General features: G+C 43.9%; 1 protein-coding gene across 1 annotated transcript in view; it reads left to right on the top strand.

The window, feature by feature from the left end:
* HEMK1 (HemK methyltransferase 1, mitochondrial release factors N(5)-glutamine) overlaps positions 1–22,636 on the top strand; it is a 29,912-nt gene that overhangs the window by 5,947 nt on the left and 1,329 nt on the right. The window contains exons 5-10 of the mRNA XM_086755619.1: positions 14,456–14,608; positions 16,543–16,607; positions 17,998–18,047; positions 19,405–19,510; positions 20,507–20,602; positions 22,431–22,544. Coding sequence (XP_086611745.1) covers positions 14,456–14,608; positions 16,543–16,607; positions 17,998–18,047; positions 19,405–19,510; positions 20,507–20,602; positions 22,431–22,544 — 584 coding nt within the window. The remainder of the gene's footprint in view (positions 1–14,455; positions 14,609–16,542; positions 16,608–17,997; positions 18,048–19,404; positions 19,511–20,506; positions 20,603–22,430; positions 22,545–22,636) is intronic.

Here is a 22,636-nt window from a genome sequence, read left to right as displayed (position 1 = left end):
AGGACTTGGCCTTCTTTCCTTATTTCTGCTATAGTAATGACTCCTAGAAGTTCAAAAAGTGGCTCAGTACTTTAATACAAGGACAAGAATCTTGAAGCTGTCCAAAGGCTGTTAACAAAATCCTGCAGTAGTAGAAAGCCACTGCTGGAAAATGGTAATGGACTCCAAAGAGCTTGCTTGTCCATGTGCAGACTGAAACAGTGCGGGCTGGTAGGAGGTGGCGCCTACTGCCATGTCTAATGGCTCCACAGTGGTTTCTGGACAGACGCTGGAATCTGAAGGGTTGTTTCCTGAATGGTAACAAAACAAACACTAGAAGCTGAATGGTAAATTCTGACTTGAGCTGGAGTTAAATGTGAATGGCAGTTTTAAGAATGTGAAGGACAGCGATACATGATCAAGTTAAAACTCCATTTTCCCCCGTGTTCTTGCTGCTAGGGAAAAGCCTAAGAGCTATATGGCGACACTTTCCCTGACAGTAGCCTAGCTTTCAGCTCACAGACTTCCTAGCAAGGAAGTCTTTCTGTTTACTAGTCCTCAGAAGTTTTTAGGTTTTGTGAAAGTTTTTTTAGGTTTTGGGTTGGAGTTTTTGGGGGGGGGGACGGGACTTTTTTTTTTCCCTTTTCTGAGAATTTGAGGGTTTTTTTGGAGCTTGTGTTACCTTTTGGAGATGAAGTGGTCCATTTAGGAGTCCCAGAAGCTTAAACCTCTTTCAGTCTAATAGTAACTTCTTGTTGTTCACCTGCTGCTTGGTTACTTGTAATGTGCTGGTGGCCCTCTGCTGAGGTCTCTGTAAGTAGGGGCCCATGCTGTAAAAAGAATTAAAAGGCTCATTCGGACTGAACGTCACCTACTGACAATGTCAGAAGAGATGCCAAGGACTGAGTGGGCTTTGGAGATGGGAATACCACCTTTGCTTTTTCTGGGGAAAGATAGTATTGGGAATGTATGAAGAAAGCAGCAGCTCACTAAAGAGAGGATGCAGTCTGCAGAACCCTTCGTCTGACACCTTTTATTATACAAAAGTTTAAAAGGCAAAGACGGCCTGTGCTTGCATTGCGCTCTTTGAAGAAGAGGGTGCTATTGAAATCCAGACAAAAGGGTTCCAGACAATTTAATGGAAATCAGCACAACTGCCACTTAAACATCCTCTCATCTCAGTCTGTAAAGAATATTCAGAAAGAGTCTTGATTTGCTGTAGGGCATCAGCAGTGTCTCATAGAGAGCCCACTGGACTCTGAATCGTAGTGGTGGCACTTGTGTCCAGAGAAGGTGTGAGGTCTCTGTTCTGCCTGGGTCTGATCACTCTGTGGTGACTAAGTTTGGAGACAGGGCTCTAATAGTTTTGCCAGTTGGAGCCCAGTGGTGGTTAGCTTTATTGTCAACAGTATTGCTGCTCTGGTTGATTCAAGAGATTGTTGCCAACTTCTAACTCCCCATTAATTCGTGGATGCAACATGAGCATTAAAACCAGTGAGAACTTGCATGTTCTGCAAGTCAAAACATCTGCTGGCGAGGCTGCCTCTGGTGCTGTGCTTTAATTCTCTCCACGCAGTGCCAGCCTTCAAACAAAGGCCTGTTGTGTGGAATGGAAGCAAGGATAGCTAATGCCTGAGAACGTTGTTAATTGTGCTCACATGTAAAAGCCTCTCTGCTGACCCAAACTGAAATGCAGTGGTGTGTGCCATGCTATGTTTGAAACCTCTGAACATACACTAGTGCAGGAATGCAGCATAAACAACACAAACCTTGTCTCTGTGGGAGGACTTTATTTGATGTGTCATGATACTTGTTACTATGAAGGCACATTTGTTATGAGAGGCCAGAAATTTATTATGATAGCTCAGGAATGGAGCTCTCTTGGCAACAGCTTGTGATGTGGTGCTGGGGAGGTTGCTTGGACAGGAAGAGCATGGGAACAAGATCTAGCTGTTTAGCAGCACCTAGTGGGACGTTGCCTTAGGCCTGTGCTGCTTCCAGGAACCGTGTACTGTGTAACCTGTAGCACAAAGCGAGCTGGTGTCCAGATTCTTTCCTTCTGCAAGGAGGGAAAGGTTGGTTATCTCTGGCTCAGAGCTTTGAGCGGTGTGTTCGGGTAGTGGTTTGCCTGTGTTTTCGAAGTACTCTGTTTCATCAGAGTAATTTTTCCAGACGTCACTGGACTTTAAAACTGCAGTGGGAATATCTCCTCTCAAAAATACTGAAGTTAGATGCATCTGTTATTCTCTTTCTGTTTAGGATTTGTCTGCAGCATTTTAAAAACCAATAGAGCTGAAACGTTCACCTAATGATATCTGTAAATAATCCTTGTTCTTTAGGAAGTGGTTTGTTACCAACACCGCTAGCCCAGGTGCAGCCCGTGACTGCACACACAAGCCACATGGTGTCTTGTCCTTGGCTGGGTAAATGTCACTCCCTAAATTGACTTGTTAGTGCAGATACACAAGCATCTGCAAAATTTGCTTCCTGGTTATATTTCTGTAGCTTCTGCAAATGCTCCTGCTTGTGAAGAAGAGGAGACGTCTTTATCAAGCATTTTTTATTCCAGACACATTGTTAATGGTATGAAAGCAAAACACAGTGTGACATAAACCACCAGTATTGTTTCAGTCCTCCTGGGGACAAAGAGACACATGCAAAGAGAGAAGCTCAGTTGTCTGCTTTAATTTTGCCCTGTGTGAAATTCGCCCCTCTGTAGGCTATTTTGCTCTCTGGTCGCTGAGCCCTCTCCCATTTGCTCCCTCTGGGAATATTTTTTTCAGCACATATGGCTTCATTCTTCTGTTCCGTGGGAATCAGGGTGGGGAGGGGACAGACAGCCAAAATTGGGAAACTAGTAGGTCCTGTTTAAGCTCTGATAGTGGGATAACAAAGCTAATTGCATTCAGTCCTAACTTCTTGGCGAGCAGGGCTGATGGATGCCTCTGTGAGCACAGATGTACTGTGTGGGAGGAGAGTTTTGTTAAGCAGTTCTCAGTCTTACCATCTTCCAGTTACCTGGCCCCTTCTGAGCAGAGCTTTGGACTCACTGCTACAAGCGCTGGGCGGGTTTGCAAGGGCTGGTGGAACTCGGTGTCCCGCCTGCCTTCCTTGCGTGACCACCAGAGCCAGGCTTCTGCAGTGGGGTGGTGGTTGGAGGGATGTGCTCAGTCTCATCAATTATCTTTGTTGTAAGATTTTAATTGTAATGTCAAGAAATTCCTGTCTCAACGTTACTCAGTCACTATTAATGGAGAAGAAAGTCTCTTTCTCAAAGGAAGGCCTTCTAAAACTTGGGCTGTGTTACCATCGCAGCAGCCTTGTGGATCAGAGGAGAAATAGGACAAAGAAGGAAAACTCAGCCAACTGTGGATACATAATTAATTTTTTTGTACAGGCAAATATAGGCTAAATGAAGCCTCACCATGACTTTAAGGAAAGGTTTAGTCTGGCCCAGGACGTCTCTGAAGGCAGCGATTTGGGGTATCCGGCTCAGCTGTCCTTTACCCCTAGAGGGCACTCCAGGCTTAGGCTGGAGGAGTTCCCGATGGCTCTATTTCCTATTACTTATTGCAGGATTTCTGGTGTTTTCTGATCGGCCTTCCTCTCAGATGCAGCGTTTTAGAGCAAATGAAGGCTTATTTGTTCAGTGGAAACAAAACAAGTCATATTTTATCCCTTGCAACCTCTGTGTGGGTAGAATCAGATTCTTGGACATTGAGTTTTTAGTTTTGCTGGAGGAAAGCTGCTGGGAGGAGAGCTCCAGTTCTGCTTGGGAGGATTGTCACAGTCACGCCATCTCCTCTGACCCTCGGGCCACCCAGGAGTCCCCTGGTGACACCTCCTTGACCTGTTGTGATGTCAGCACAAGCTCAGACTCTACATAACTTTTTTCTGTATTGGCTTTGTTGGGGTGGCTGTGTCATGAGAGCAGTCCATTGTCCTGTGAGGAGGGGACACTGTAGGGTAAGAGTGCATGTTTAGCCTGGGAGATATCTTAGGAAAAGAAGTTCCAAATCTGTGCCATGCTGAACATCTTTTAGTAGTCATGCAAAAAAAAGATCATGGCTGCAATCTCCTGTGAGAGCGGGAGGTCATATAAAACCAAGAAAGAAGGCTTAGTGGATGAGACTATATTGGTCTGTCTAGTTCAATACACTATGTCTGATCAAGGTTCGTAGTGGATGGTGGGGGCAGAATTACAAGGGAAAAGATCCATATGGAAGAATCCCCCCTTCTTTTGACGGTTGGCAGTTAAGGGCTGTTCTTAGCCAAAGCTGGATTTGGGGTCATGCTGCAGTGGATCTGTTCTACATTAATTTGTTTAATCCTCTTGTGCGTCTGTCTGTGTCTCGCCTCCATGACATCATCTGACAGTGAATCTTTCCAAGTCTGAACTGTAAGTGGAGAAGTAGCATTCTCTTTGCTTCCAGTGGTGCCTGCTCATCTAACAAGAAAGTCCTTACTTCTTGTTGTGTAACCCATAAACCATTCATACTGTCTATAGCATTTGTAATTTTTAGTCCTGTTGCTGTCTAATCAATTCTTTTTCCACCTCTGATTTTTAAGCTTTTAACTTGTTTCCCAGGATAGATGTTTTTTTTTTCACGTAATAACGTGCTCAATACATCGAAACCATTGCTGTTTGCTTGCATCTGTCAGCTGAATGGCACATTGTGCTGGTGTGTTTTGTGAAAGCTCTTTAGGCAAAGGTTTGCTCAGAGAAACCTCTCATGAAGTTTAACCTTACTTCAAGCTAAACATAATAATTAACCTTTCAAGAAGGTCAAGCACACAGAGAAGGAAGGATTTTTTGCTTCCTGACATGTATATGCAAATATACAGATTGAGAGGTGGGGCCTTCCTCCAGTGCTTTGTGTCAAAGCAGTGTACACTTTTTCTGTTTTAATCAGTGCCAAAAGGCAGGTTTTGATGCAGAACGGCCTTTGATTTCCCCAGTTTCCTTGTCACAGATGGTTACTTTTTGGAAAGGTCAGAAGGTCACACTTTCTATGGATTAGAGCCGTGAATCGGGAGTCAGGAGGTTGACTTGCTTTTTCATGGTTTTGCTGCTGACTAGTTGCCTCTTCAAAGGAAGGCTGTTTCTCCTTTCTGCATCACTGGCCTCCCAATTTGGGAAGTGAAAAGTGTGATAGTACCCTATCCTGTACATAGTGTAAGATCCCCTCTTGAAATATTTATAGACTCCTATAAGGTATGTTGAACATAAATGCAATAGGGCATTATTTAATAGACAAATGTGCTGAAGTTGGAGCATTGCTGTTGTGGCCTCACCTATATCTGATTTTGCCTGTATAATAGGTTGGAGGAAAACAGTATTTTCTGAAATTTAGCTATGGCACAGAGGCTAGGGAATGGGAATTATGAAGGGAGCCTGTTGTTGCTGCAGAGTAATTGGAATTGCCCTTTGAGCTAGGCACAGGTGTTTAATAGGATCATATATACAAAGACAAATAAAGCAGCCTGTGCCTTGTGGCTGAGGGGCTTCCACTGCTAGAAGAGTTTGGAGAAAGATTTGGGGCTCTTATGGGTATTGGCTGACCACGAGCACCCATTTTCAGTGGGCTGCCCAGCAGACTAATGTGATCCTTGCCTGCGTTAACAAGGGATTGCCAAGTACAAGTAGCAGGATTATTTAATCTGTGTACTGCTGTAGTGGAATAGCTGCAAAAATATTATGTCTGGTTATGTTACTGACCAGTTGAGAAAGAAATGGAAAACTAGGTTTGGAGAAGAACCAGTAGGTGGATTAACAGCTGGAAATATCTGCCTTGTTGTGAAAGACTGTTTAGCTCATCAAATACAAGTTTAGGGGCTAATTACCTGGCACGGGGAGCAGAAATTCGATAACAGAAGTCTGTGGTTTCATGGAGTATGACAAGCGCTATAAATGCAGGCCAGAAGAAAAGGTGCACATTGTTAACAGAGAGTGTGATTAATTACTGAAACAGCTTAGGAGGAGTCTATTGCTGGCTACTTTAAAATCAGGACAGGATGTTTTCCCAAGACAAGATTTCTTCTTGTTCAAAAGGAAATAGAGGGAGAAACAGGATTGTTCCTGGCTAGCTGTCCAAGATGAACTGTGGCAGTAATTTCTCCTGGCTTCCTGTGCAAGAAAGAAGGGCTGTGCTAGTGCAGAGGATTATTTCAAAGTTGATGATTTCCAGGACAGACTCAAAAATGTAAACTTAAGGCTAAAAAATCTGTGCTGAAGGCAGGGAGAGCAACAGCTATTCTTTTAAGTCATGCACAAACCTGTTCTCCAGGTTAACTTATGTAGACTTTCTTAATATGTTCTCACAGATCTTCTTATTATTAATGCTTTTATTTTTTTGGCCCTGAAAGAACTCTATGAAGTCTTCATCTTTTTAATCTCCCTTTTCCAATTGAAAGAGGGTCTCTATTTCTGTGAGTTTCAGCTGAGTAACTTAGCTCGTCAACAGTTAGAGCAAGATTTAGGACTAGAACTAGAGAAAAACTAATTATAGAAAACTATAGAATGGCTGTAACAGGAGGGATGGGACTCAGGGGCATTCCCACATGAATAAGGGGAAAAAAAATCCATTCTCCCCCTGCCCCCCGCCCCCCCCCCCCCCCCCAGCTTCTCTTAGACATCCAAGTAACTGGAATTTCAAAGCTAGGGGTTAGCGAGCTGAACCAGAACATCTGCCTAGATGCTCTGTCTAGCAGTGGTCAATATCAGTATCTGCAGAGAAAGAAAATGCCTTGCTTCTGGAAAGATGGGCCTAGGTAGAGGTTTGTGCTGGAGACCTAAGGTACAGCCATTTTACGGTGACTTTGATCTGTTCTTCGTGCCCCTCTTGGGCATGGCTAAGTTTAGACATGATAACTGTGGTAATTTCTCTTGGGCTGTAGCACATACAAGTGGCAAAGGTTGCTGCCTTTTCGTGAACTAATTTCTGGGTGCTGTCACAGCCTCTCTTCTAACAGATGAAACAGTGCTTGGCATGTGCCCTGACACAGCCAAACCCCTTCCTCAGTGTTAGCTGTGCCTTTGCCTGTTTGGATGTTATTGCTTCTGCCTAAAGCCACCTTTCCTTTCAGGATCAGTGGCTCCTTCTGGAGTTATTCTGATGTTTTGCTTTCTGTACATGTGTAGGGGGAGTTTCATGGGCTTTGTGCAACATTTTCTCTTTCCTAGTGCAGTGCCTGGCAGGAGAGCCCAGGACACAAACGCCGTAGCCTGCCTGTCCTCTAAGCACTGGGCTGGCTTGGTGGCTTGGTTTTGGAAAGAGGATACGTGGCAGTGATCTTCTGTGGCCATTGCTATGGAGTTAGATTTCCAACTTGGCTTCCTGGTGTTTTGTCATGTGCTGATTGGCAGCCAAGTGGACAAACAGGAGGGGAGGAGTGATTTGGTTAATATCAGATCAGGCTGTATGGAAAGTCCTGGATTCTGAGAACAGAAGTTTCTGGAAAGCACACAAATAAGTAAAACATTCCCGGGAAGTGTGCAAGAGCAGAGAGAAGGTTACCCGGGTTTTCATTTCTTTCCTCATCCTGTTTGCTAGCCTGGGAAGTTAGAACCTGTTGCCATCCTGGCTCGTACCCCTGGAGCTTTGTCTTACTTGCTTTCCCCAGATCATGTTGGGCATAAAAAAGGGTGCTTCTAGGGAACCTAGTGTGAATTTGTGACCTCCTCCCTTGCCTTTCCCATTCCTCCACTCCTCTTGGTTTTCTCAGCCTTGTACTTTTGATCACAGAGACGTCACTATTGTTGGACTGTAGCACAGTTGCCTTGCCTCCGGACCTCCACACAGCTCTGTAGCCACCCCTGAGCAGCAAGAATCTCTGCTGTTTCCTCCCGACTGTCTTGGTGCTAAAAGCTGCCTGACCCTGTGCTGTCTGCTGGTTGGAGCTGTGCAGCTGTGGAGCTTGTGGTTTGGGTGCTGGCAGACACTGTCCTCGCGCTTACTTTGTGCAGCTGCGGTTCCAAGAAATATAGTGAACTAGAGACCTGGCCGCAGGGCCGGGGGGGTAATACCAAGAACCTGTTAGAACACGAGCGTGTGCTGCGGCAGGATTGGGGAACAGGAGCTGTGGGTGGAAGAGTGGCGCAGAGGCTCATGGGAAGCAGGAGGTGTTCGCAAAGTTTTGCATTGATTTAACTCAACAGAAAAGATGGGGGGGGGGGGAACCCCAAATAAATGACAGTGTGAACTTAGGGCGAATCTGGCAGTGAAGCAAGACTTCCTGGAATCACAAGGTGAGAGCAGGCTGTGAGCGTCTTGGCTAAGAGACAAAGGCTTGAGGACCTCTGAGTACTGGAAATCATGTAGCATGGGAAGCAAATATTTGTGTCCCCCTGTATATGGAACCACAGATAATACTTCTAGTTCTTGCAAGCTCTTCCTTTGCTAATCCGGGCCAGATATCCTCCTCCCTCCAAAGGGTGTCCTGCATTTTTCCCTGTAGATTTTTAAATTCACTTCTGGCAAAGACATAGAGAGTCTAGATACTGCCACCTTCTCCCCACTCCGTTTTGTGCTAAGCAACAGAATTTAGATCCCTGAAAACCCATCACTCAATGCCTACATCACCTCAGCTAAGTGCAATGTGAAAACCCTTCCAGACGCTTTGCTTTGTGCTGAGCTTAACACCCTCAGGAAGGCACAGGTTTCAGAGGTGGCTGGTGCTCTTGACATCCTCTTGAATATTTATTTGCACAAAATCCTGTAAAATGGGGGAGAAGGGGAAGTTCATTGATTACCGCTGTGCAAGAAGAGTTTGCAACACGCAGAGAGAGTGGTATTTGTTCGCACTAGTAACTCTGCAGAGCTTTGAGCTGGCCCTGTTCCTAGGCCTAGCCTGTTGCCCTGCCTATTGCGCTGTCTGCCCATAACAGGTGACAAAAAGGCCCTGGAGCACACTGGCGTTGCTGGTGTGCCCTGGAAAGACACACAGCAATCCTGCAAGCTGTGGGGCAGAGGACAGCTGTGGGGCACTTTTAGCCACATACAAGATTTGCTCCAAGGGACAGTGGTGGCTGCTGAGCTCGCCTTTCTGAATGACTCCGAGCTGTTCCTCTCTGCTGCTTGAGCACCTCTGTACACCCAACTATTGCGTGAAATGTGCGATCTGCCCCCACAGCAGATGTCAACAGCTCTGAGTCATGGTGGCTGCCCAAGCCATGTCCAGGCTCCTCCTTCCCTTCCACCTTCATTGCTCTCCTAGCAAAAGCAGAGAGAGGATTTTAGTTTCTCTCGGATTTTGTCTGTTTCCCATTCAGTCTCTCCACTCCTTCCAAAACTGGCTTTTGCTGGGGAAAGGATCATCTTGTACAAACTGGGAGAGAAAAGGTCTTCAAAATGTTCCATTTCCCCACCCTGACACAAATATCACACTTACACCCACGTACGTGTACACCAGGTTCCAGCTTAAAAGTAGTTCTGCCAGTACCTGTAGCACTGGTTAGCAGGATTTTTACTGTAGGCTGTGTTGTTGCTGACCATAATGACACATACTTGTAAGCAGCAATTTGAATTATAACTAACTCCACAGTTGAGCATGCATCCTGTCCAGTGGTTAGCATGCTGTGGGCAAATATGGAATTGCGTCACATTTCTAAGGTATTTTTTTAATTTACAATTTTATTTGCTCCTTAATACAACACTTTGGGGTTTTTTAAAATTATTTTTACAATTCTTTTTATCTACAACAGTAAAAACAAAAAGACAGTTCAAGAGCAGCCAAGTACTGTTTGTTTAGATGATGCAGAAGTCTGGTTCTGATCTTTGTGACTTTTCTGCAGGTCATCAGTTGCCCTCACAGAACTGTAGATCTGCCTGTTCCTAACGGGAGTTTAGGGGACCCATTTCCACAGTGTGTCATTGGTAAGATGTGAATGAGGCTTCTGGAGCGTTGGGTTCAGTGCCCTGCTCTGCTGTAGCCCTCCTGTGTGAGTTTGGGATGGTCACTGCTTTATAGTTGCTCATCTAAACATGGGAGTTGTGAGGATAAATTTGTTAAAGGTACTGAAGTGCTCAGCGTGTTGCAGGGACAAGGCACCTGAGCAAGCCAATTCATTTTCCTGTTTTTAAAACTATAAAGACACGCTGATTATCACATCTTTGTTTTATCCAAAATAGCATTTTTCTGTAGTGAAGGACATTTCTGTCTCTGATGTATTGAATCCTGTAAATGGTGTGAGTGAAGGTAAGCCCTTTTGAATGGCCTGCCACTTGTTTGCAGTACCAGGCTGTGGAGAATTTACCTAACGTATACCAAACGTTAATTGCCTAGGCTGCCAAAATGTTTTCTCTTATTTCCCAGTGGAATAGTTTTTATAATTTCTTCTCTCAACCTTCAGATCTGGTGATCAAACTAACAGTTAAAATGGCTTTTAGCAATGATGCATTATATATTAGCAAGTGTTTGTGCTCTGAATCTGTTCTCTCTGAGATGTGGGCTATCCTGCATGATAAAGACCATGGCCTTTGGCCGTCTGCCGTTGTCCCAGTTTCTCTGTCTGTGACTGGCATCTCTTTTTAGCACCTTCTGCCTCTTTTTTTGCTCTTCCACGGCTGTGGCCTAGTCAGATCCTTGTACAGAGGTAAGGAATGTCTGTCTCGCAGGGTGTTTTGTAGTCTTTGTATGAATACTGTAATGCATGGCTAGAAATACTTCATCTCTCAAGATAAGATTTGAAAGTGATTCTGCTATGTTCTGCAAAGTGCTGTAATTTATCTGTTTCCAGTGGTGACATCTTGGAGATGATGGTATGCTGGGAGAAGCACAGATTTTGGCTGGATCCCTTGCTAAAAAATGAAAAATACTAAGAAGAATCTGATTAATACTGTGTCAAAACAATTTTGGATAACTTAATCATTCATGATTACTGAGAACGAAACCTAGTGGCAATGGCAGTGGGCTAACTGGACACGCTCTGTATTGTGGTTGCTGGGTTTTCCTGATTCTTCTGCAGATGTTGGGGAGGTGTGCTTTTCGCATGGAAGCTGTAAGTGAAGAAAAGGACCGTGGTGTCACAGCCAGTTAACGCAGATTTCCAAAATGTCTTATTCCAGTGCATTCTGTTTTGTCTTTGCTTCTTGTTTTTAATACAAACATAATTGCAAATTTAATTCAGCACTGAATAATCTGTACTAGTATTTTTTTCCTAATTTGCCAGTTAGAATACACCTTCTGTTTTGCTTGCCAATCAGATTTATTTCATAAAACAATTTATCTTCGTAATTATTGAATTTTTGATTGCAGTGAGATACTTATATCTGGAAAAGGATGTAGTTTTTTTAGGTCACATTGCTTTTAGTATCTTTTAATTTTGAGCTATTATGATAAACATATGTATTATGAAAGAACTAATCTTTGTCTCAGTAAGAGGTATATGAAATAACCAAGGCAGTAAGGTAAGGGAGTCGGGAAGATATATCAACATCCCTTTTTTAATATCCATGTGGTAAAATCTTAAATCGATCCTATTTAAATAGGAGCTTTGGCAGGCACTCTAAAAATACTTTCACTGTGGAATGTGTAAAGTAGGGGTTCCATTAAAAGCTCCAAGCTTGAAATTACTAATGATAAACCTTAAGGAAGTTAATTAATGCTGACAATAGTTGTGCTGCATGGAAGCTACATTTGTAATCAGTAACTTGTGCTACTCTGTGACCTGCCCTGGAGACAGGTGGTTTTTTTCTGAGTTACTGTAGCGATTTCCTGGAAATACTTGCAAGTGACCAGAAATGGCTCCTATTTAAAAGAGTGGTTTAGGGGCAGAGCAGAATTTCTTGGGTGGCTCTTCTTCTGTGGTCTTGGAATCATCAGCACCTGCTTCCCCAAACCAGCTGCAGTTACGATCTCTGTCTGTCTCCATTGCAGAAGTGTTTTCAGAATCATTCATCTGGAGCTGTTAGCTGAAACCAAATGCCACTTTTGCACAAAAGTGGGTAGATAAGGTGTTTCTTTTTCCCTGTTGTTATGTAAACACTGGTACTGATCTAATGGTTTCCCACAGTCCTGTTGGAAACCTGTGAGAATATTTTCTTCCATAATTGTGTAGGAAAGGAATCCCAGAACAGCAGCAAGGAATATGATTTTGGAGGCTGTTGGCAAAACTTCCTTATGAGTGCAGTGCCAACAATGACATGGTAACCAGGGCAGGGCGTTGCAGCGTGGGTCCTCATACGTGGCTGAGGCTAGCTTAGGTGTCAGTCACCAAACTTCACAGTGAAGACACACCTCTGAGAGAGGCCTCTCAGAATAGTGCCCTCCAGCCAGTGGGCTGCTTCTTGGGCATTTGGTGTGAGCGCAACAGAGCGCATTGCTGAGGAGCATTTCAAGCTGTGGAAAGCAGAGGGGCACGGTCTGGAGAAGCATGAAGGCTGTTGCCATTGAGTATCTGGTGAGCAGAGGCATGGGCATCTCTGACTCTTTCCAGCTCAACATCTGGAGAAGATTTGAGAGAAAACAATGAAAACAGTTGAAGGTAATTGTTGCTAAAAAGCCCCCGAAGACCCTGAAAGGCTGTGGCTGTGAAAAGGAGCCTAAAGAAAGCTGAGGAGCTAGTGGCTCCCAAAACGCTCTTGTTGGTAGAGCCAGGCTGCTGGAAAAGCAGCAAAGCCTAACACAACTGAGTTGAAAATGGCAAAGGCTCAGAAAAGCTAATCTAAAGAAGAAGTAATGTTACTAGAGGAAATATGGAGTATTTACACATTCAAATAAACAAAATCCTTCCTTTTTACTTGTACTTTCAGGCTCCTTCTGCAGGAGAAATCGCCAGGCAAAGGGTTCTATTAAAACAGAGTGGTTCGAAGTTGCCTGCCTGTGCAAGGCCCAGACATTGTTGAAATATCGTTGTTTCTCTGTCCCAGACTGTGAAGCATTGCAGGCTTCACTTCTGTTCTCTAAACTGGGTGTGTGCTTACATGCAGGAGCAGTTTAAAGAGCTTACTCCTGCTTACGTGCAGGAGCAGTTTAAAGAGCAGTTTAAAAGCAGTTCATGTCTTGTGGGAAACCTCAGAAAATCCTGACTAACAAAACAGCCCGAGTCTCAGGTGCTCTGCTGCTAGGGATGTTTCATTGAAACTCATCTCCCCTAAAGCTTCATTTTTAGACCTGTTTGCATCCTCCTTCCCTACTTACCGAAGATGCAAGTTGGCCTAGCATGAAGGATGACCAACAGCAACCAGTATCTTCATAAAAACCGCAGCTTTGCGCTAGGGATCTGTGACACTGCACCCTGGTTATGGTGATATATCCAAGGAAGGGCTTGTGCCCTTATCTACAAGCGTACCCAGTTTAGGCTGCTGAAAAAGGCTGTTGCTTTCCTAAAGAGAAGCTGATCTGCCTGCCAGCATATGTTGCTTTTAAATATTCCTGCTTTTTCCAAGAACACGCAAGATTCCTTGTAAAAATGGAAGGCTGGTACTTTTCCTTGTAATGTCTTTTATTTTACCCGTTGGCAAGATGAAGCCAATTATTCTTTGTAAATTTTGTTAAGCTTTCTGGATTTACAGGAGAGATCCAAGAACAGACTTCTCAAGTGAAGTAACATAGCCATCGTGGGCTTGGGCAGTAAGGCCGTGTTTCTGTACTGGTGTGCCATGAAAGCACGAGGATTGCAGGGAGTTGTGAGCACCTCCTGAAGCTGCTGATGCACTCAAGGTGTTTGTAAGGTTTCTGACTTAGTTTTCTTCAGTGAATATGGGAAATTCATGCTGTGGTCTGAGAGAGTCACATGTGTGCTTTCTCTTGTAGCTAGTCACTCATTTTCATGTACCTTAGAACTGTATATCTTTGGGACCTCTACTGCTATGTTGGATTTTAGATGAAATTGCCAAGGGATTTAAAAAAAGAGGAGATTGATGGGAGGGAGGAGGCGGCGGCGATGTCGGACACACATATGGATCCAGGAGCATGGATGAAAATCTTTTCCATGTTGCCTTATACCAACAAAACATAGTAGGAGTCCACAATCTGAAATCCATGCAGAGCTGCTTGTTTGGGTCATTTAGTAATTCATTGCCTTTGCTTTTCATCTGCAGGTTGGATTATTATTGGTTTAGATGCTGTTAAGAGCTGTACATCTGACTCTAGATTACTTACTATACCGATAATGTGTAGAAATCTTAAATTTTGAAGCTTACAAGTTCTGAAAGCTGGAATTTTGGAGTAAATAAATTGGTATTGCAGAAGATAATGTACTCCAGCTGTTTGGTTATTGTTTTTCCCAGCAGTACTAGAAGATTTCAGAGGATCTGTGAGAAATTGTATTCTGAGGATTTGGTTACTGATCAAAGGACCCTGTGGGGAAGACGGAACTGAAGTGACTTCTGACGTGTCAGTTCCATTGCAGCCATCTGAGTTTTAAAAATTAGCAACACAAAAACATTTCACTGGGCTACAAAGTAAAGAAATGTAAACTCCATTGTGAGTCAAAACAGCTCGCTTATACATTTGATTGTTTTTGTTTTATTAGGATCTTGTCTCTTTAGTTATGGAGGAAGAATCTCAGAAACGTGAGAAGAATTCAGGCCTCAGCTTCCCAGTTCCTGTCCCTCATCTTGTGATTCTGGAGATTGGCTGTGGCTCTGGAGCAATTGCTCTGAGTCTGTTACACAAACTGCCACAGGTGAGCTTTTTTTCAGTGCTCATGGTACAACAGATGTCTGTGTAAATGGACAGTCCTACTCTACTAGTCTTCATTGAGACTTCACAGACAAACTGAATTGCTTTGATGGAGCTTCCTATCCCAGCTTGCTATTTATCACCTTAGCTTGGAGCTCTGGTGGGTGTTGGTTTAAGCTAATATCCTGGGCTGTGAGCAAGAGGGACTGAGGCATGGCCGCACACTCTATTAGTTGAATTTATGGGGCAGTCATCTCTAGAAGTCACCTTGCTGTGCATTGAAGGATCTTGTCTCTAGGAGACTGAAGACTAAATGTATACAGGAAAGGGATTACCACAGAAGTGTCAATACTTGGGATCGATGTGACAAGCTTATGTCACACTGCCACAACTGCCAAACCACTTTTTTGAAGTCTCTTGTTCCCTAATAACAGTCCACACCTGTTGAGCAAAGGGAAAAGAGCAGGAAGGGGACTGAGATCTGAGTGACCAAAGCTGCTCTTACCCTTGATTATTGTGGCATGTAATATGCATATTGAGATACTGTTGGTGAACAGAAGGAGAAATGAATCCAAGATCTCATTGCATGTGGTTAAGGGAAAAATATTCCCTTTTCCTCAGAACTGCAGAGCAGCCAGTTCCTTCTCATGAATGAGAATGGCTGTGGTCAGCCCCTCCTTGTGTAGAAGTATAAGACTTGGGTAAGAATTAGAGGGTGATGCCTGTGTTCCTCCTCCCAATGAGCTGATAAGGTTAATACTTGAGCTTCATGACTTAAAAGTATAATTATTCTGATTTCCTGAGCTGTACTTCATGCTCTTTTCCTTGCCTGTTAAGTTAAAGAGCTGCGTCAGTCTGTCCCTGTGACTGATAACAGTCCTTTCCTCACTGACTAACACAAACTGCTGTGCCCAGAGAAATAAGGAGCCTTGGCTGATTAGAGTTAGTGGTAGCCACACTGATAGCTACATGGAGATTATACTCTGTGTGAGCTCTTTAGTGTTTGAGGCAGAATTTGGCACTGGGGTATTGAGACAACAATGGCAACTTCTCACTTATGAATTCGGCTATGTCCTTCACCCTAAGGGTCAGCTTCGTGTGTGTGGGTGCTAGTCTCAGGCTGTGAAATTAATCCCCGTAGGAATGATGATTGATCACGCAGTCATCTCCACATGAAAGTGGTTTCTTTGAGCATGCTTTCTCTATGCAAATACTTACCAACGTCTGCGTTTAAAAAATATTAAGCAAAGCAAAAGCAGGTGAGGTCTTTGCCAGCACATTTCCCAAGGTGGAATGGAAGGTCAAACAAATCTGTAACTGTGTAGTCTTATCTCTTAGTGTTACGCTGGAGGACTCTCAAATACTTGACACACAGTCAAGTATGCACAGTCAATACACTCAGTGAATGTGGTGTAAGGACTGCAGTGGAGTAACTAGGCAAAAGGTGTCTGCCTAACAGATGGAAAACATCAGAACATCATTCCAAGTGGTTCTGTTAATCCTGAGAGGGATTCCATTCGCATTAGAGAGAAGAAGGCTATGATGTGATCTTCCTTTAACATGTGTCTGTCCCAGACTTGCCAGAGTGTTGAGTCTCGCACTACTAGGAGCTGTGAACATATCAGGTGATGTGAGCCAGTGTGACTCCATTGTTGTCAGCTGAGTTGGTTTGGTCAGAAGCCTGTCTATTTTGGTAGGCTGCTGGCAGTGTTGCAGAGTGCATTCTGTCATGTTAGTGGCCTTACTAGAAGTGTCTCGTGATCCCATCGGTGTCCTGAGATACATTCTTCATGAGCTATTCCTTTTAGGAGTGGAGAGCGAACAGTCAATTGTCAGTTCTTATCTTGCATAACCCTTTTGGCAGACAGTGTCTACTCGGGAACCTTGATCTTGTAATACTTGTTTCTGTTTTTTTTTTTTTTTTTCCTTCTGTCCCAGAGCCGGGTGATAGCTGTGGATAAAGAGAAGGCTGCTGTGGATCTCACCAGGGAGAATGCACATAGGTACAAATCCTCATATTACTCATTTTTTTGTAAATTGTTACTTGAGAAAGACCAAGACCCCTCAATATTTGGGCATGTAGTTCATGTTTATCACCACTAGAAAACAGGACATGTTTAGATATTTGAAACCCTGGAGTGTGTAAGAATTCAGGAAAAAAATGCTTATATTTACTGGCGTATTTATTTTTCTTTGGCTTGTGAATGTGCTTTGCAAAGACAGCAGCCTAAATAAAACATGAGTACTTAAATGCTGTCTATCTTCCAAGGGTTTTCAAAGTGTTTCATGGTAACAACTTTTATCCCTTTCTGTGAACTTGGGAAACTTAAGGTAACAGGTAGTTGAGAGTGTGTATGTCACTGAGGAGGTTAAAAATCATAGAATCGTAGAATACCAGGTTGGAATTGACCTCAAGGATCATCTGGTCCAACTTTTCTTGGCAAAAGCATGTTCTAGACAAGGTGGCCCAGCACCCTGTCCAGCTGAATTTTAGAAGTGTCCAGTTCTGGGGAATCCACAACTTCTCTGGGAAGATCATTCCAAAGGCTGACTGTTCTCATTGTGAAGAATTTTCCACTTGTGTCCAATCAGAATCTGCCCAGGAGTAACTTGTACTCATTACCCCTTGTCTTTTGCATGTGACTCCTTTTAAAAAGAGAGTCTCCATCTTTGTAACAAACCCTTTAAATACTGGAGCATGATGATAAGGTCTCCCCTAAGCCTTCTTTTCTCAAGACTGAACAAACCCAGTTCTCTTCAGCCTTCTAGACCGTAATGCATCAGTTTCTCTAGGAGAAACACTCAGATGCCAGAACACTGTTAAGATCTAGATTATCAAAGAGGCTGGAGAAAGAATGTGGTAAACGTGAGTGCATTGTCTCTGCTTACAATAGCAGGTTTACATATTTGAAGCAGTTGATATTGTGGTGAGATTTTGGGGTTTTTTTTTTTTTTGTAGGGTTTTGGTTGGTTTTGTTTTGTTTTGGTTTTGGTTTGGTTTTTTTTTTTTTTTCTTCTTTCAGTGATAGTGAGCTTAGCTGAGGGAGACCTTGGAGATGTAGTTACTATGCAGCAGGGTGAGGGAATACTGCTATATGTATGGCAAGGGGTGATGCATGTAGGTTTTGGGTGCACAGGAGCCACACCATGGAATCACTATGAGTGCACAGTGTGCACTTTCCTTTGAATTTTGTTCATTGAGCAAAGAGCAGAGCCTGAACTTCCCTTGCAGCTTCAGAGGAATCCAGCTGCAGTCAGTGGGGTAGGATATACGTGTATCAGATAAGAGATGTGATATTTAATGATATATTTATAGAATGTGCTGTTCATGAATTCACACAAACATGCCTCCTAATGTTTCTTCTTTCTGTCCTTGCACCTGGAATCTTACAGGCTGCAGCTCCAAGACAGGATCCACATCCTCCACCACGATGTTTCATACAGTAACTCTTTTCATTGTTATAATCCCCTTTGACTTTCTCCCTTTTTACTTTGATGAGGGGAGGCAGACGTGTGAGACAGCCAAGGGACCCCTTTGGGATGCAGGTGTCAGGAGAGTGTTGAGGTTATCAGAGAAAAAGATCAGTAAGAAGTGAGCTGGTGCAGCTTTTCCCTTCAGAGATTTCCAGGACAGATGGTCAGCTGAGAGAAGTCCCTCATTACATCAGAAGGTGAATTTTTCCTGTTTTAGGTGTCTAAAGGTTGTGTCTGAGCTGGTAGTCCAGGTGCTGTCTAGTGCTGTTACTGGGGAGAGACAAATGTAAACAGAGTGTAATTCATTCTATACTGACGTGGGTGCTTTAGACAAACGTGTATGTGCCTGTCCCTCAATTGATGTTAGAGGGAGCCCAGATATTTAGCTTAGATTAAATGCCCAGCCTTATTCACCTGAAATTAAATGAGCTGAACCAGGGAAGGATCCCTGTTGTCTTCCTTACATCTGGCTGAAACCATTTAAAACTGCTGTTTGGCCAGGCTTATCCGGTTAGGTAGATGTTCCTCAGCTGTTCCTTAGCCAGGAGCTCCAGCATTGTTGATTCATTAGTGCACCTTTCTGACACCGCACTACCTCTTAGGGGTATGTCTGCACAGTCTTCTGTCTGCAAATCTGTGTTTGTGCTGCCCAGACTCCCCGCAGCAGGAAGCCAGCCAGCTCCAGTCCAAAAGCCATGTAGCTGTGTTGGCATTGCACCTGTGCGGGTAAGCCCTGTGCCGAGAGGCTGGCTAGAGGACAGTGTCACGTTCACGTGGTTACGTGATTTCTGATTCAGGGCTGGTACGGGTCGGTCCAGACAGGAGCATGAACGTGGTGAGCTGAGCCTTGTCTGCAGAAGAGCAACCCGTTAGATGGTTGGTACTGCTGATACTACTGCTCATTAGAGGTCCTTCTGCAGCTCTGGTAAGAGGAAGGATATGCATCCTGACAGCTAGTCTAAGCTCCCACGTAGGTCTTTGTGGGCTTTCTCAGGCTCTTGGTTGTTGATTTAGATCCAGATGGGCACAGTGCTCCAGAGCATCAAGGTCCTGTGCTTTGTAACGTGTTCCACTAAGCGGGGCTGTTGATAGGAAAACAATGATACTTTGTGCTTAGCTTTGTATCACTCTTGGATTCAAGGTGAAGAGCGAGCAGGCCAGGCTACCTCAAAAAGAAATAGGATAAAATTTTGTTGGAGAAAAGTGGAGTCAAACACACGTGGCCCCGTGGCTGGAGAGACAGTTTCCCAGATAGGATTTTGACACTGAGCTTGTAGGGAAGATTGCTATGGTTCAGAGCTGGTTGTGGTTCTTTTTCTTTTCTAGGTTCTGCCAAGCAGCTGCTACTCTGGGGCCCCGTAGACTTCATAGTCAGTAACCCCCCGTATGTCTTCCATGAAGACTTGGCTTCCTTGGATGCAGAAATCCTCTGGTAATCAGGCAAACAGATTTTTCTTCTCCTGCTTCTTGAAGCAAAGTTTTCTGCCTGCTTCCTTATACTACGCACAACTGCCCACAGAACATGCAAATGTAGTACCCATGTACTTGGTGTAGGTGTGTTTGTATGGTATATAGTAATACAGTGTTATTTTGCCGCTTACAGGTGTGAAACAATGTCAAAGTATTTTAAATATTTATAAAAATGGGAAAACCACACACTTTGAAATTAACAAGTTTCCAATCCAGAGTTGTTTCGGAACATTTTTCCTGTTAGACCTTTTTTTTAATATATAATTGGTGTAAGCTGATGAAAGAAAGCACAAGTAATCTGAGCAGCTTTTTGTGATGGAAAAAAACCAACTTGGGTGGAAATGTTGTGACCCGTTCTCATCCCAATACTTGTCTTAAGCAAACCAACCCACACAATCATGAATAAGCTCTTTTGGCATGTGGGACTACTTTGTGTGTGCTGGTTCTTCCTCAGAATTGATTGTTGCGTGTGTCAGGACAAAGTCCTGCACCCAAGTCTGTACAAGATGTGCACCAGGGCAGATTCTGAAAGCTGAGCTTTCTAAATCCTAATTTGCTCTACTGGGTTAGAAGGCAGTCCAGCCTGGTTGCTGGCATGGTTGGAAAAAAGCAAGTGATACCTTACTGTCCAACCCAGTATCTCTCTGTCCAGCTAGCACCGAGATAACAGATCCATGTGTTGGAACTGTGTGACCCTGGCTGCAGTTGGCTCATAATTTTCAGGAAGAGCTCAGGGGATGTTTTCTGCTTCTGCTCAACATGGAGTTTCTCAGCCTAGCTGCCTTCTTACTCCCTGTGTTTTCTGTAAGAGCTTTGAGTGCTGTCACCTGCTGTAGGATTCCTGGAGTTCAGGTGTGTTAGGTGCACCTTTCTCCATGGAGTTGGGGCAGTGCATCCTCAAGGACGTGGCTTATGCCACATGAATTGCTGTTAATGTCGTCTTATTCCCACATTCCAGCTATGAGGACCTTGATGCACTGGATGGGGGAGATGATGGGATGAGAGTCATCAAAACCATTCTGACTCTGGCTCCTTCTCTTCTAAAGGATTCTGGGTAAGCACTGTTCTCTGTTGGAATGTCATGTCTTTTCTCCATTCACTTCTGTAACTTCTGTTTTCTTTTCATACAGGAAGGTACAGAGGGAAAATGAAAATAGTTGCAAGTGTCCCCCTTCACCCCATCTAATAATTGCGGTTTAGAAAATGTCGTGTGTACAAGCAAAATTCGCTTGAAATTGGTTATTAAAGGGATATGAGCCTTCCTGGACAAGTGGTGGTGTTTCATAGTCATTAGTGAAGTGAGAATCTTTAAAGGTCAAAGCACAAACAAAAAGAACATGAAAGACAGCAGCAAAGAGAGTGTGCACAAAAAAAAAGGGAAGCACTATAGGACTAGATAGTCTTTAAGGTCCTTTCTGACCCAAACCATTCTATGATTCTGTGAACTCTGTGAGAAGGGATGTAGATCTCTACTTCCCTCCCACCCTTTAATTAGGGGAAACTTGTTTATTGTGCCAGGATATAATGTTGAATATCCCAGGAGAAAGATCATCAGCCAGGGATAGTTTCTTAAATGTTACATTTCTCCATGGTTAATACTGAAGACTAATCATTCCTATTCTCTGTCATGTGGGATCCATTTTGTGGTTAAAGATCAACATGCTGATACTGAAAAGTCTGTTGTGCCAGGGCATTCACATATCCTGTTGAAAATTCCTAGCATTTAACCAGCATAAGAGAGGTCACTGAAAATCTGTTTTGAGAAGAGGAACAGGAATATTGAGATGCATGGTACATGCAGAAGAATTAGTTCCTCATGCTTTGCATGACCACAAGAGCAGAAGATGCTCCTCAGAACTTCCCAGCAACAGAGCCTGGTCTCCTGGGGTTGGTTGTTAGGATTTTTTTTTTTTTCTTTTCTTTTCTTTTCCCTGTTCCCTCTGCTTGTTTCGTAAGGTGGAGCCCCTGATGAGGGGTGGAAGTTTAAGGTCAGGAGTGAGATAGATCCACACACAGAGCTTGTAGTTAGTTTGGTGAATTTATAGGGGGCATTCAGTGTGGGACATTTTAGGAATTCTCAGGAGAGCGTATGGTTGGGGCTTGGCCTGTTAAATTTGTATCTTGCTGTGCTGTTGCAGGCTGTAACCAGTTCCATCGTCTCCACGTGCCTGTAAGCTAAGGTCGTTCTGCCTCGTTGTGGGAGTGGAGACTCAGAAACAGGCCGATGTCATAAAGCTCAACTGCAGCAGAGATGGAAATAGCCCTGCGGTGTCCAGGCCTAGTCCTGGTACGCTGACTGAGGCTGTCCGATTAGTTCCCTTATCCCTGCTGCACCCTCTGTTGCACAGTCCTCTGTGTAGGACTGAATGCTGGCAGTGTTTTCGTAACTGATTTATGGAGGCATTTACTGTGGGAAAATGTGTGTACTAACTTGTACTTTATGACTCTTGCTACCGGGACTTAATGTCACCCTGCTTATACAAAGAGGAACTTCATGCTGCCTGTCCAGTTCATGCACTTGCATCATAAAACTTCATTCTGGCCTTAAACCTTTGGGGGCTCAGAAGACTGAGCTGATCATATGTCTGCATGGGGTTCAAAAGGGATCCTTACCTCTTGATACAGGGTTTAGCTGCTCACACAGAGGAGTGGCATGAGAATTCACCCCAAGGTCACCACTTTCTTCCCCTCAAGGAGGCAGCTGCGATCTGCATCTCAAATGGACAGCTATGATCTCTTTTAGGATTATTGGATTGCAGTGTGTTTGCTGACCTCATTTCCAGCAATGATAGGAGTCATCCAGAAAGAAAGACCTTAATTTTTATGAGCTTAGCAACCTAAATGTGTCTCCTCACTTTCAACTCACAAATGTGTCCTTTCAGGAGTGTGTTTCTGGAAGTTGATCCCAAACACCCAGATATGGTGGAGAACTGGCTACAGGCACACCCCAGCCTACTACTCGTTCTTCATGCCATTCACAAGGACTTCTGTGGCAAGTGAGTATTTTTTACCTTCAGATTTCTTCTCCAGATATAGGTCTGTGTCCTTTTTTTATTACATCCCTGCACCCTGATGAATTGACTGAACT

This window comes from Chlamydotis macqueenii, chromosome 10 (assembly GCF_036417535.1).
Source record: "Chlamydotis macqueenii isolate bChlMac1 chromosome 10, bChlMac1.mat, whole genome shotgun sequence".
NCBI classification, from domain to species: domain Eukaryota; kingdom Metazoa; phylum Chordata; class Aves; order Otidiformes; family Otididae; genus Chlamydotis; species Chlamydotis macqueenii.
The sequence above is the reverse complement of the archived record's forward strand: the minus strand, read 5'-3'. Positions and strand labels throughout refer to the sequence as shown.